The sequence below is a fragment of the Pongo abelii genome, chromosome 12 (assembly GCF_028885655.2).
Source record: "Pongo abelii isolate AG06213 chromosome 12, NHGRI_mPonAbe1-v2.0_pri, whole genome shotgun sequence".
Lineage (NCBI taxonomy): Eukaryota > Metazoa > Chordata > Mammalia > Primates > Hominidae > Pongo > Pongo abelii.
Window position 1 is genome coordinate 81971488 of NC_071997.2, and position 13138 is coordinate 81984625.

At 34.8% G+C, this 13138-nt stretch overlaps 1 protein-coding gene across 40 annotated transcripts in view; it reads left to right on the forward strand.

The window, feature by feature from the left end:
* NRXN1 (neurexin 1) overlaps window positions 1-13138 on the forward strand; it is a 1121298-nt gene that overhangs the window by 556890 nt on the left and 551270 nt on the right. For 26 of the 40 annotated variants that reach the window (XM_054548195.1, XM_024242420.2, XM_024242422.2 and 23 more), the window contains 2 exons: window positions 2394-2567; window positions 11759-11878. In XM_054548195.1, the coding sequence (XP_054404170.1) occupies window positions 2394-2567; window positions 11759-11878 (294 nt within the window). Of the gene's footprint in view, window positions 1-2393; window positions 2568-10833; window positions 10861-11758; window positions 11879-13138 lie in introns of all 40 variants that reach the window. The other 14 variants (XM_054548164.1, XM_054548166.1, XM_054548176.1 and 11 more) reach the window with 1 other exon arrangement.

Here is a 13138-nt window from a genome sequence, read left to right on the forward strand (position 1 = left end):
TAAAGAGAGGTGGCATGGAAGCTTGTTTCAAATATTCTAGAGTCACAACTCGGGTGCTCACTGAGGTGCTACCCAGCATCTTCATTCTTGTGTGCATGACCTCTTTAGGTTGGACATTTTTTTTTTTTGCTATTTCTGTGCCAGTCTGGAAATTGTTCTATAGCTCCCATGGCACAGAGGAGTACGGAACGTTCTGTGAGACTGTCTAAGCTCTCGGGTTATCTAAGTCCACCATGCAGCCATTTCTTTTTGGAGATCTCACCCTCTTAGTTCTCCTGAGGAAATGCACAGAGGTTTGCATTACTCCTTGAAACTTACCTGAGGTTTTGAGATTCACCAGAGCTCAGTCCTTAAATTAGAAATCAGCACCCTCTTTGGCATTTGCCAATGACTGTGGTTGCACAACTAGGTTCTTCCAACTTTGTCTCCTGCTTGACTGAAAGAAGAGTAGGAAAGCTTTACTTTTCTTATGTAAACTCCAATGCATTCCATTTCATTCCTCGAAGTGTCTAGGATTTTTAGACTTAAATACAGAAAGCTAATTTTGTATCTTTGATTTCTGATTCATATCCTTTCTCTGAGGCAACTAAAACACAATGGCTTGAAATTTAAGTGAGAGCAAAAACAAAGGACAGAATGGAAATATGGAAGAAAAATCAAATAATACTTCAAAATAGTATCCCCTCTCTGACCAAAACCATGCTGTCTTTTAATATTAAGAGTGATGGTTAATAGTCAGTAGACTTCGCTTTATGTGAAAGGAGGGGAAGTAAATACATCCAGTACTTTCAATGCAAATTATATAGTTATAAAACTTAAGTTTTAGTTAGTAGGTCAAGGACCTAAGTTCTCAGTTCTTAGCACTGAATGACTTTGAGTATGCCACATGATCCCTCTATTTCAATTTATTCATGAGTACAGTTCAAGAGTGTTATATCTGTGGTTTGATTTTACCCTAAATACAAACTAATAGGTTAGCTTATTACTGTTTAATGGGTGCCTGCAGAAGACAGAATATTTCTGGATGGGAGACCAAGGAATTTGTTACTCACAGCTCAACAGTCTGTGTATCAGTTCTCCTTGTTCCCAAGTCTCATGAAGACAACACAGAAGGACCCAGGTGAACTGTAAGATTGCAGGATTTTTGTGTTACACTGGGGAAAATGTGCCAAGTGACATGAAGTTGAATAGAATGGTTAACATGAGAAAGAAAGTTCAAATGAAAATGAAAGCTGGAGAAGTAGCTAAAAAGAGTATGTTACAGAACTTGTAGACTGGAGCTATAGCAGCATATTACTGAATTTTGAGCTCACCTTCCTTATGTTCCACATTGATTAAATGTTTACGAAAGTCAGTTAATTATGTTTATTGAATATTTTCCAGATATAGTGAATAATCTGAAATAGAAAAAGAAACAGAATCCAACATAGATTGTAATCTCTTTTTTTTTTTTAGGTAATAGTCCATAAAGTTGGGGAATCTCAAACCTAGAGACAAAAAGTTAACAAAGCTGAGCAATGTGTTCCATTAGAAACTGCAATAAAATTAGAAAAATAAGTTGAAAATTTGTTAACGGATTTCAGAGCAGCCTAAAAATTGAAAGTAGTGTAATTTTACCTAAAAACAGAAACACCTCAAGAAGGATGTAATATCCACTTATATACAGACTATTATGTGAATTATCGAACAAGAGAGGTGCAAGCAAGGATAGTGGGCTTCAGCCTAGTATAGAAGTGACTTTAGATACAAGAAGAAATTTGTTGAACTTCTGATGAAATGAAAGACACAGAGATCTCTAAGCAGAAGGTGAATTTAATAATAATGCCTGTTGACTGTGTGTCCACTTTATACTTTTGCTCTGGTGGATGCTTCATATATTTCATCTCATTTAATCATCATGAAACCCTCTGGCATAGGTTTTTATTGTTCCCATTTTAGAAACAATGATACTAATAATCAGAGAAACTAATATATATATATATATATATATACACACACACACACACATACTGGAGAAACTAATACATATATATATTATGTATATATATATATATATATATACACACACAAGGCTGTAGGGCTTGCAAGTAACCAGGCCTGGATTTCCACGCGGGGGTATGTATCTCTATAGCTAGCCCACATTCCTTCAATTTGGCCACATAATATGGAATTACTTTAGTTCTCTATGGAAATAGCTTTTAGAAATGTCTCCTAGTGCCAGTATATTATTCAAACGCCTCTATTGTTTAGCACTTTGGGGAAAACAGCTAGTCATAAATTAATTTTTTATTAACTTAATGAAAAATAAACCTCCCTGTTTTTTCTCCATCCTACTGTGTGTTTAAAGTCAATGACATGGTACTTTTGTAACAAAGACTTTGATCTTCTTGCAGGTGACTTATATATAGGAGGAGTAGCTAAAGAAACATACAAATCCTTACCAAAACTTGTACATGCCAAAGAAGGCTTTCAAGGCTGCCTGGCATCAGTTGATTTAAATGGACGGCTTCCAGACCTCATCTCCGATGCTCTTTTCTGCAATGGACAGATCGAGAGAGGATGTGAAGGTATTAAATTTTTGTCATCATGCCCTAAATAATTCTAATTCCACCTGTCTAACTGAGAATGAATCTCACACCAGCAAAATTATGATAACTGGTCAAATACCCAGTTTGGGCTTAGACATCCTTATTCATGTTTTTAATTTTTTATCTCATAAACCTTAAATTTTCTATACTGTTTGCAAGCCTACATTAATGCCCAGTGTAAAATGGGAGCTGTATCTATGGATCTTGGTTTTTTGGTCTGTTTTTGCTTTTGTTTTTGTTTTTGTTTTTTTGAGTTATGTAGTACATTTGATTAGTTTGTTAATCAGTTCTACGATGCTTGCTTTATAGCATTAAAGAAATACTACTCCACCAAGTATTAATCAACTTGTGCCCATTTTTTAAAAATCTGCATTCTTTTTGTTTTAATTTTAAGTCCAGTGGGTACATGTGCAGGTTTGCTATGTAGGTAAACTTGTGTCGTAGGGGTTTGTTGTGCAGATGATTTTGACACTCAAGTATTAAGCCTAGTACCCATTAGTTATTTTTCCTGATCCTCTCCATCCTCACACTGTCCACCCGCCAGTAGGCCCCAGTGTCTGTTGATTCCCTCTATGTGTTCATGTGTTCTCATCATTTAGCTCTCATTTATAGGTTAGAACAGGCAGTATTTGGTTTTCTGTCCCTGCATTAGTTTGTGAAGGATAGTGAGAGAAGTCACTATGTCAGAAAGACATCTGCAAACATATATTTATCACTGCACAATGCATAATTACAGATATATGGAATCTACCTAAGTGCCCAAAAGCCAATGAGTGGATAAAGAAAATGTGGTATGTATATTCCATGGAATACTACTTAGCCATAAAAAGAACAAAATAATGTATTTTATAGCAACTTGGATGGAACTGGAGGCCAATATTCTAAGTGAAGTGACTCAGGAATAGAAAACCAAATGCTTCATGTTACTCACTTATAAGTGGGAGCTGCACTATGGGTCCACAAAAGCATACAGCATGGTATAAGGGACATTGGAGACTCAGAAGCTGGAATCATGGGAGGGGGATTGAATGATGAAAAAACACCTATTGGGTACAATGTACAAGACTTGAGTGACAGGTTCACTGAAATGTTAGACTTCACAACTATATAGTTCATCCATGTAACCGAAAACCACTTGTACACCTAAAGCTACTGAAATTTAAAAAGAAAATAAAATGAAAATAAGTAAAAATCTATATCCAATAGCATATAACAAAAGAATAAAGTTCAGATACCCCATTCTCAAAGCACTATTCAATTGGTGTGTACCTGGCATAAACACTGTATCCTGTATATTTTCAGTCTGTTTTAGCAAAAACAGGTTTTTTGTATCACCCCAGGCTAATATTCCTACATCAGAAATGCACTGAAGTATCTTCTTTTCTTTTTGTGCTCTCTATCAGACCAAGATCTGTAGGAGTACTTTTTGATTGCTACGTTCATTTTAGATAATTTTCACTTCAACACCTCAGATTATTTGAGCAAATTCTTCCTCCATAAATGTAATTTAATCACATTCTCATGAATTTTGTGGCTCTGGATGTGTTGCTGCCTCTCCTGTAATACTGAACACAGTTTGGGCCATTTTGAAAATTTTAGTTTTATGAGGATGTTTTATATGGGAGAAGAAGAAAGAAATTTGAATTCCTGTCCCCCAGGTGATTATGAATCATTTATTCTCAGCCAAAATAATGTCGTTCTATTTAGCAATTACTTAAGTACATGGAAATTTTATATTTGAAAATACATTTTTTTCCTCTGTGCAGCATATGTTTCCATGAAATGTTAGGTGAAATTTAAACTGTATTTCAGTAATATCAGAGGATAAGGTTATTAATGGAAGGTGTTGTTGAGTTCATTTTTTATGTTATTAGTATATTTCTTTATTTGATATTTTGGCATAATGCCTCTGTAAAACATAAGGAAACTATGTTTTTTCCCTTTCAGTTAATTTTAATTAAGAGAAACAAAATTGTTAAGGGGATCAATTCCCATTAGTGGATGAACACAAGAATGTGATACAACATTATTCTTGGAGGTGATCTCATTAGTGAGAATGTGTTCCTTTATTTTATTTTATTTTTTAAAGAAAGGTATTACAATCCCTTATGGAACATATTTGTTAAAAATAAGCCTTTCTACAAGTTGCTTGGTATGTGGCTTCTCACCTACAAGAAATGGTGAGAGCAGGCAGATATACCCCATGAGATAGAAAATAATAGGCAAACACACAGGACCCCCACCACTGGTATGTAATGTGAGTGAGTGGGCGGAAGCAAGTAGATTAAGAGGAGCAAGATCTACTAACAAAGGGCCTTTGCAGTAATGATGTTTGGTGTTGTTTACCCACATAATCTAGTAAGGAATTTGGTTAAGATGATTAATTACACATTAAACTATTATTTGAACATTTGAACTCAGTCACTTATGGCATTGGTTCTTTCCTTATCTAGAATACTTTATATATCTGAGCTTTTATAATTTTCATACCCTGACACCCCTTTTTTTTCTTTACTCTTAGAGTATTACTTTCTGTCCTGATTCTTTCATTCCAACATCAAGGTGAACAACTTTTAATTTACTATTATTTCTGACCTGTATATTTTCTAGGAATAATCTTAGATTTACCTGTTACAGGTACAGTTGATGAGATTCACACATTTTTTAGGATTAGTGTTTTAACTGTAGATACCTAATAAATTCTCTTTCTAAAGATTGTTATCTCATGGAATTTGAGTCCAAACCACACTGGAATCACTTAGCCTCCATATTGGTAGGACTACTTAGCATATGTTTGGTATAACCTAATAATATCTTGTGAGGAGTTCCCATTTTTCCTACCCAATACACCCACACACCTCTAAGCCTCTTGCATACAAAAAACTTTTGATCTTCCCTAAATCATCACTTGTTGCCTTTTATTTCTAACATATTTCAGGGAGTAATAGTTCATTTTATTTATAAAATTCACCTCAGCTAGAGTACGGATTTTAACCTGTCAAAGTCTACTTAGATTATTGTGTCCTGAATGTTAGCCTATATCAGAATCACTTACAGAATCATTAAAACCCAAATCACTAGATTACAACCCCCAGGGTTTCTAATTCAATAGATCTGAGATAGAGCCCTAGAATTTCCATTTCTAACAAGTTCCCAAGTGATGCTGATGCTGTTATACTGGAGACCATGCTTTGGATGCCTTTTTTCTGTTTATGTAACAGAAAATGGGTGCTGGAATTCAACCAATAAGCAGGCCCACTAAAGTCAAGATAACATCTCTACATAAAATCAGAGTGAAATTTTAATAGATGCTCTTTTTGTACAACTGTAACATTCAGCTGTAGGCTCCATTATATCTACAGGAATAATTTTCTGTTTAATTGTGACAGCTATCATTGATTAAACACTGGTGGGAATATGTTTACCTATACTATCTCATTAAATCATCAAGACTCTATACAATAGGTATCATTGCCTTTTTTTAATGAGTAAATGGAACCTCAGAAAAGTAAGGTGACATTCCTAAGGTCCCAAACCTAGTAAGTGGATGACACAAGTTTCAAACTGAAGTTTACCTTACTTGAAAGCAGAAACACCTAACCTCTTTTGTCTCTTATTTCTTTGGTTTCTGGAAATTGTAGTTTTACCTTCATTTTTCTTTCCCTTTTAGACATATTATTAATTTAAATAACTTAATACAAATGTCCTTGTAGCTTTTTCCCAATTTTATTCAGTGATAAAATAAAGATAATATTACATAACTAAAAAGAAAAATAAATTTAAGGCTCTCTCTTGTGTAATGCCTGTCAATGTTTAAATATTGTCTAGAAGGTGAGCACTTTGAAAAATGTGTCTTGTCAGGCAAAGGCATGCATTGTCTTGTAATTCCTGAATATAAAAAGACTATTGTGATAATGAAAATAAAATACAGCATGTCTGTATGCTTACATAGAAGCTTGGCAGATACTCTGAGCTGTTGCTCTACAATATGGGCAGATTATTTTTCTAAGATTGTAGTTTTACTATTTTCAGAGTTTAGCATTGTTTCTCAATTACATTTCTGATAATTTTTGAAAAAACAAAAACCAAAATCTGGATCTTCATTAGTTCTTGCTTCTGATCTTTTCTTCTGCTGTGCAGGTCAGAGAGCAAATAGCTATTTGATAAAATGGCATCTCCCCAAACTGGGCTTGTATTACTTCCTGTCTATTTGCTTAACACTGGAAGAAATATGCTAAGGAATATTCCTTTGAGAGATTTTATTTTTAAAAATATGCTAATTATTTTGGATCTCTAATGCCATGAGATAAAGATCAGTAGACCACTTACCTCTCACAGTTTGGAACAAAAATTAAAACTGAGCAATTAAGTGGTTCTTATTTCTTTGCTACAAAGAACTAAGTTGAGTTTAGTGGTTCTTAGTTCTTTGTTAGTTCTTAGTTCTTTATTACAAAGAACTAAGTTGAAAAAAAAACTGTTTCAGCTTTCTACATATGGCTAGCCAGTTTTCCCAGCACCATTTATTAAATAGGGAATCCTTTCCCCATTTCTTGTTTTTGTCAGGTTTGTCAAAGATCAGATACTTGTAGATATGTGGCATTATTTCTGACGGCTCTGTTCTGTTCCATTGATCTATATCTCTGTTTTGGTACCAGTACCATGCTGTTTTGGTTACTGTAGCCTTGTAGTATAGTTTGAAGTCAGGTAGTGTGATGCCTCCAGCTTTGTTCTTTTGGCTTAGGATTGACTTGGCGATGCGGGCTCTTTTTTGGTTCCATATGAACTTTAAAGTAGTTTTTTCCAATTCTGTGAAGAAAGTCATTGGTAGCTTGATGGGGATGGCATTGAATCTGTAAATTACCTTGGGAAGGATGGCCATTTTCATGATATTGATTCTTCCTACCCATGAGCATGGAATATTCTTCCATTTGTTTGTATCCTCTTTTATTTCCTTGAGCAGTGGTTTGTAGTTCTCCTTGAAGAGGTCTTTCACATCCCTTGTAAGTTGGATTCCTAGGTATTTTATTCTCTTTGAAGCAATTGTGAATGGGAGTTCACTCATGATTTGGCTCTCTGTTTGTCTGTTATTGATGTATAAGAATGCTTGTGATTTTTGCACATTGATTTTGTATCCTGAGACTTTGCTGAAGTTGCTTATCAGCTTAAGGAGATTTTGGGCTGAGACAATGGGGTTTTCTAGATATACTATCATGTCATCTGCAAACAAGGACAATTTGACCTCCTCTTTTCCTAATTGAATACCCTTGATTTCCTTCTCCTGCCTAATTGCCCTGGCCAGAACTTCCAACACTATGTTGAATAGAAGTGGCGAGAGAGGGCATCCCTGTCTTGTGCCAGTTTTCAAAGGGAATGCTTCCAGTTTTTGCCCATTCAGTACGATATTGGCTGTGGGTTTGTCATAAATAGCTCTTATTATTTTGAGATACGTCCCATCAATTCCTAATTTATTGAGAGTTTTTAGCATGAAGGGTTGTTGAATTTTGTCAAAGGCCTTTTCTGCATCTATTGAGATAATCATGTGGTTTTTGTCTTTGGTTCTGTTTATATGCTGGATTACATTTATTGATTTGCGTATATTGAACCAGCCTTGCATCCCAGGGATGAAGCCCACTTGATCATGGTGGATAAGCTTTTTGATATGCTGCTGGATTCTGTTTGCCAGTATCTTCCTTACACCTTATACAAAAATCAATTCAAGATGGATTAAAGACTTAAATGTTAGACCTAAAACCATGAAAACACTAGAAGAAAACCTAGGCGTTACCATTCAGGACATAGGCATGGGCAAGGACTTCATGTCTAAAACACCAAAAGCAATGGCAACAAAAGCCAAAATTGACAAATGGGATCTAATTAAACTAAAGAGCTTCTGCACAGCAAAGGAAACTACCATCAGAGTGAACAGGCAACCTACAAAATGGGAGAACATTTTCGCAACCTACTCATCTGACAAAGGGCTAATATCCAGAATCTACAATGAACTCCAACAAATTTACAAGAAAAAAACAAACAACCCCATCAAAAAGTGGGCGAAGGACATGAACAGACACTTCTCAAAAGAAGACATTTATGCAGCCAAAAAACACATGAAAAAATGCTCACCATCACTGGCCATCAGAGAAATGCAAATCAAAACCACAATGAGATACCATCTCACACCAGTTAGAATGGCAATCATTAAAAAGTCAGGAAACAACAGGTGCTGGAGAGGATGTGGAGAAATAGGAACACTTTTACACTGTTGGTGGGACTGTAAACTAGTTCAACCCTTGTGGAAGTCAGTGTGGCGATTCCTCAGGGATCTAGAACTAGAAATTCCATTTGACCCAGCCATCCCATTACTGGGTATATACCCAAAGGACTATAAATCATGCTGCTATAAAGACACATGCACACGTATGTTTATTGCCGCATTATTCACAATAGCAAAGACTTGGAACCAACCCAAATGTCCAACAATGATAGACTGGATTAAGAAAATGTGGCACATATACACCATGGAATACTATGCAGCCATAAAAAATGATGAGTTCACGTCCTTTGTAGGGACATGGATGAAACTGGAAATCATCATTCTCAGTAAACTATCGCAAGAACAAAAAACCAAACACTGCATATTCTCACTCATAGGTGGGAATTGAACAATGAGAACACATGGACACAGGAAGGGGAACATCACACTTCAGGGACTGTTGTGGGGTGGGGGGAGGGGGGAGGGATAGCATTGGGAGATATACCTAATGCTAGATGACAAGTTGGTGGGTGCAGCGCACCAGCATGGCACATGTATACATATGTAACTTACCTGCACATTGCGCACATGTACCATAAAACCTAAAGTATAATAATGATAATAATAATAATAATAAAAGAAAAAAATAAATAAATAAATAAATAAAATGTGGGCACCTATTTCCAGAGTGCCCACCCAAAAAAAAAAAACTGTTACATCTCTTCAGGTTTCCTGGATTTGGGAGGTCTTCTTCTTATTATTACTACTTATATAAAATACTGTTTTTGTTTTTATTATTGTTACACCTATTACTGTTATTATTATTATTACAGAATTAAGATTTACAGTATCATGGTTTCTGAATTTTTGAATTCTCAGAGGCTAAGCTAAATTCAATAACATTCAGTAAAGAGTACCTTTACTAAAAATTTATAATACAAATGTGATTGAAGGTACATGTTTAGAAGCCATTTTCAAAATCATCTATTTATATAAAGTGTAATTACAGAAAATTCTAATTTATTCACTAAAGCAGGCACCTCAGAGGCTCTCTCTTTTACATTAATAGCATCTAATTAGCTGATGTCTGTTTTTCTATTTTTATAAATCCTATATGTTTATTTACTAGAAAATATATTTAGTTTATACTCTAAAGCTATTTAGGTAGACTATATTCCCTTTTCACCCTTCTCTAAGATAGGTTCTTATTAGTGAGGTTTTACTGTAACGGTTATTCCACAGGGAAGTTTATAAGAGTTGAAAATACTTGTGAAAGTGTAGAAAATACAGACGTAACTCTGAAATTCATAAGTGGCATATAGCCAATCTGGTAAGTTCAAGGATAAACGCTGCGCATGGAAATTTTATTAAGAAAATTCCTTTGTGAGGGATTATATTGCAGTTTGTTTCTTCCATCCTTCCTACTTCTTTCATCCACTCTAAATGATATGCACTATCATTTATGCAGTATTTGGTTGGTGTCACTCTAAAGTCCAGCTGTTGTCAGTGAATGGCTGGCATTACAGTTTGAAGCCTTAATTGCAACAGAAAGATAAAGGATCTAGAGGGAAAAACGTAGAAAGGGATAATTGCTCTGCTAATGATCATAGTCTACACTGTATCTGCACATGATGAATGGTGCTGCATGTTCCAAATAAGCAACACAGTCACTTTGGTAATGCATTCATATCTATCCAAGAGAGGAAACATACAAAGGCCCTTTTAATTTTCCTTCATTACATGTCATTGGCTCAATTAACCATTGTATATATATACATATGTACAATTAAATTCTAATAAATTTCCGCTTTCTCATTTTTGGCTTCTCTTAAAATTTATGGCTGTTAGTATTAGTTTGCTCTACATAGCATTTTTCTCCCTCTTTACAGCAGCATGCCTTTTGAATCTGAACGTTCTTCTGTGTTTGCCCCATTTCAGTATTGCTTACTAACATTTAATATATTTTGCTTTTTTTTTATTTTGCTGACAAAGTTGCATTGATGAAAGCTGACTTGCAAGGTAGATAGCCCTGTGTGTATAAAACAAGACTGAAACCCCATAATACACAGTGGAAACCCTAAAATAACATATTTTACATTTTTGCAGTAACTGTTATTTGGGTTCAGATTTCATTTTTTTCCTTTCTTGAACATTGGGCAAGAAGCCTAACTTTGTAGTATAGTTTGTATAAAGGCTTTCAGTCTTGAATATGTTTGTATAGTGATTGCCTTTAGTGCTTTGATCATGCTTTTTTTAGTTCTTTGTTTTTCAGTGTTCTAGTTATGATTCTTTAGAAATAGACTAGCATTCTTTTTACTTGTATGTTAAATGAGGGCATGTCATTTATATGGAGTTTTCAATTTTATGTTTAATTGCATGAAATTGTTAAAGCATGTGAATTGATACTTGCCAACATACCTATTCAAAACACCCAGCAATCATAACTTTATCCTTCTGAAATCTCTAGGGCATTTTTGCATAACTCTCTTCAGTTATTTTGCCAATCTTATCTCAATTTCATGAAGTTATAATCTCCATTTCTCATTATGTCTCTATTCATTGGTCAGAATGTTAAGGAGATCCATTCATTTTCTAAAATCCAAACGGTGATAAAGAATTATTGAAGTTGGAATGAGATTACCTGCTACAATAATCATATTAGAAGCTATGTGCTTGCTTTTGCTATTTGTTGGTTTAGTTTATGATTATAATGTATTTTATCCTATACTTGAAACTTAAGAAAACCTTCATATTACAGCCTCTCAGTTCCTAATTCAGGTGTGTGAACTAGAACTTTCAAAACTAGTTTGGACGTATCATCTGAGGTGTTGGCAACTACTATATGTGATCTAGCTCATGTATAAAATGCTTTTGGATTTTTTTAAAGAACCCAAGTTTCCTTTGGATTGTTTTGCAGGGCCCAGCACAACCTGCCAAGAGGACTCATGTTCCAATCAAGGTGTGTGCTTACAACAATGGGATGGCTTCAGCTGTGACTGTAGTATGACTTCCTTCAGTGGACCACTCTGCAATGACCGTAAGTACCTCTCTGAGTATGGACTGATACTCATCGTTGCTTCCAGTTACTGTTTGATATCTAAAGTCTAACACTGAAAGTCCTTATATTAACTCTGAGTCAGTTGAACTGTCATAACCCATAGAAGCAGTTGTTTCTACTGAAAGGACAGTTTTGAAATACTAATTGTTAAAGTGGCTAAATCCTGTGATGATGGTGATTCTTTGGTTTTTGGGTTTATTATTTTTTTTAATTACTAATGACCACCTTGTTCAAAAGAATGTTTTTCATTTCTAATACATGACAATTCTCCCTTAGTTTTTGAAAGAACCTTCATATTGTTTTATATTAAATAATACTTAATTTCATATGATTATGTCTCAAGGGCTATAATTTTAGGAACGGTTACAGGTCTCATTTTTCTCTCTGCGTTTATCTCTTTAAGCCCATTGCTGCCTTTTACTTTAAAAAAAAAATATTCAAACATTGTCCCTTCAGGCATTCTCCCTTGTATCTTAGGAACTTATGTTTTTCTCCTTAAAATCCTTTAACTAAGTATTGCAATATAAGCATGAAAATAAAACACAACATTCACATTATATCATGGCATATCTGCTAGTGCCTAATTTATATCACAGCAATGAGGGTTCGAAGATGCAATTAACTGATCTATAAGATGAAGTTCTGTATCTTAATGTTCAAATAGGTCCTGATTTACAGCACATCATCAAAATGATAAAAGAATTTCATACAAAACATTGCATTCTGCTATACTAAGAGAATATTCCTGACAAATTGACCTGGTTGTAAAATAGAATATGTGCTATATGTCGTCAATGCTACAACATTTAAGCTAAACCTCCAGGATGATGGAATAGAAGATGCAATTGTTGAAGGTTTGGATTTTGTAGCAGAGGCTGAATTTGAATGTGGATTTAAAGAAAGAGTAGAGCTTGTTCATTTTGACCTTTGTCTATTTGAGACTGTATTCGTGTCAACAGATATGTGCATCACAATGTAGAAGATGGGGTCAAGCTACAGTAATCCACTGAACTGAGTTGTTGCAGCCTAGCAATAAAGTACAGTTTACCTGCTGTCTTCAGGTTTCCTTTCCAAAATATTGACTATAGAAAAAACACACAACCAATACAGAGTAAAAACGTATGTAGAAGAGGCCTTTAACAACCATGCCACTGTAGATGGAGAAATATTTGTTCTTCATTTTACTAGTTTCATATCCCATAGAATTACAGTAAACCTGAAGCAATAAACATGTATTCA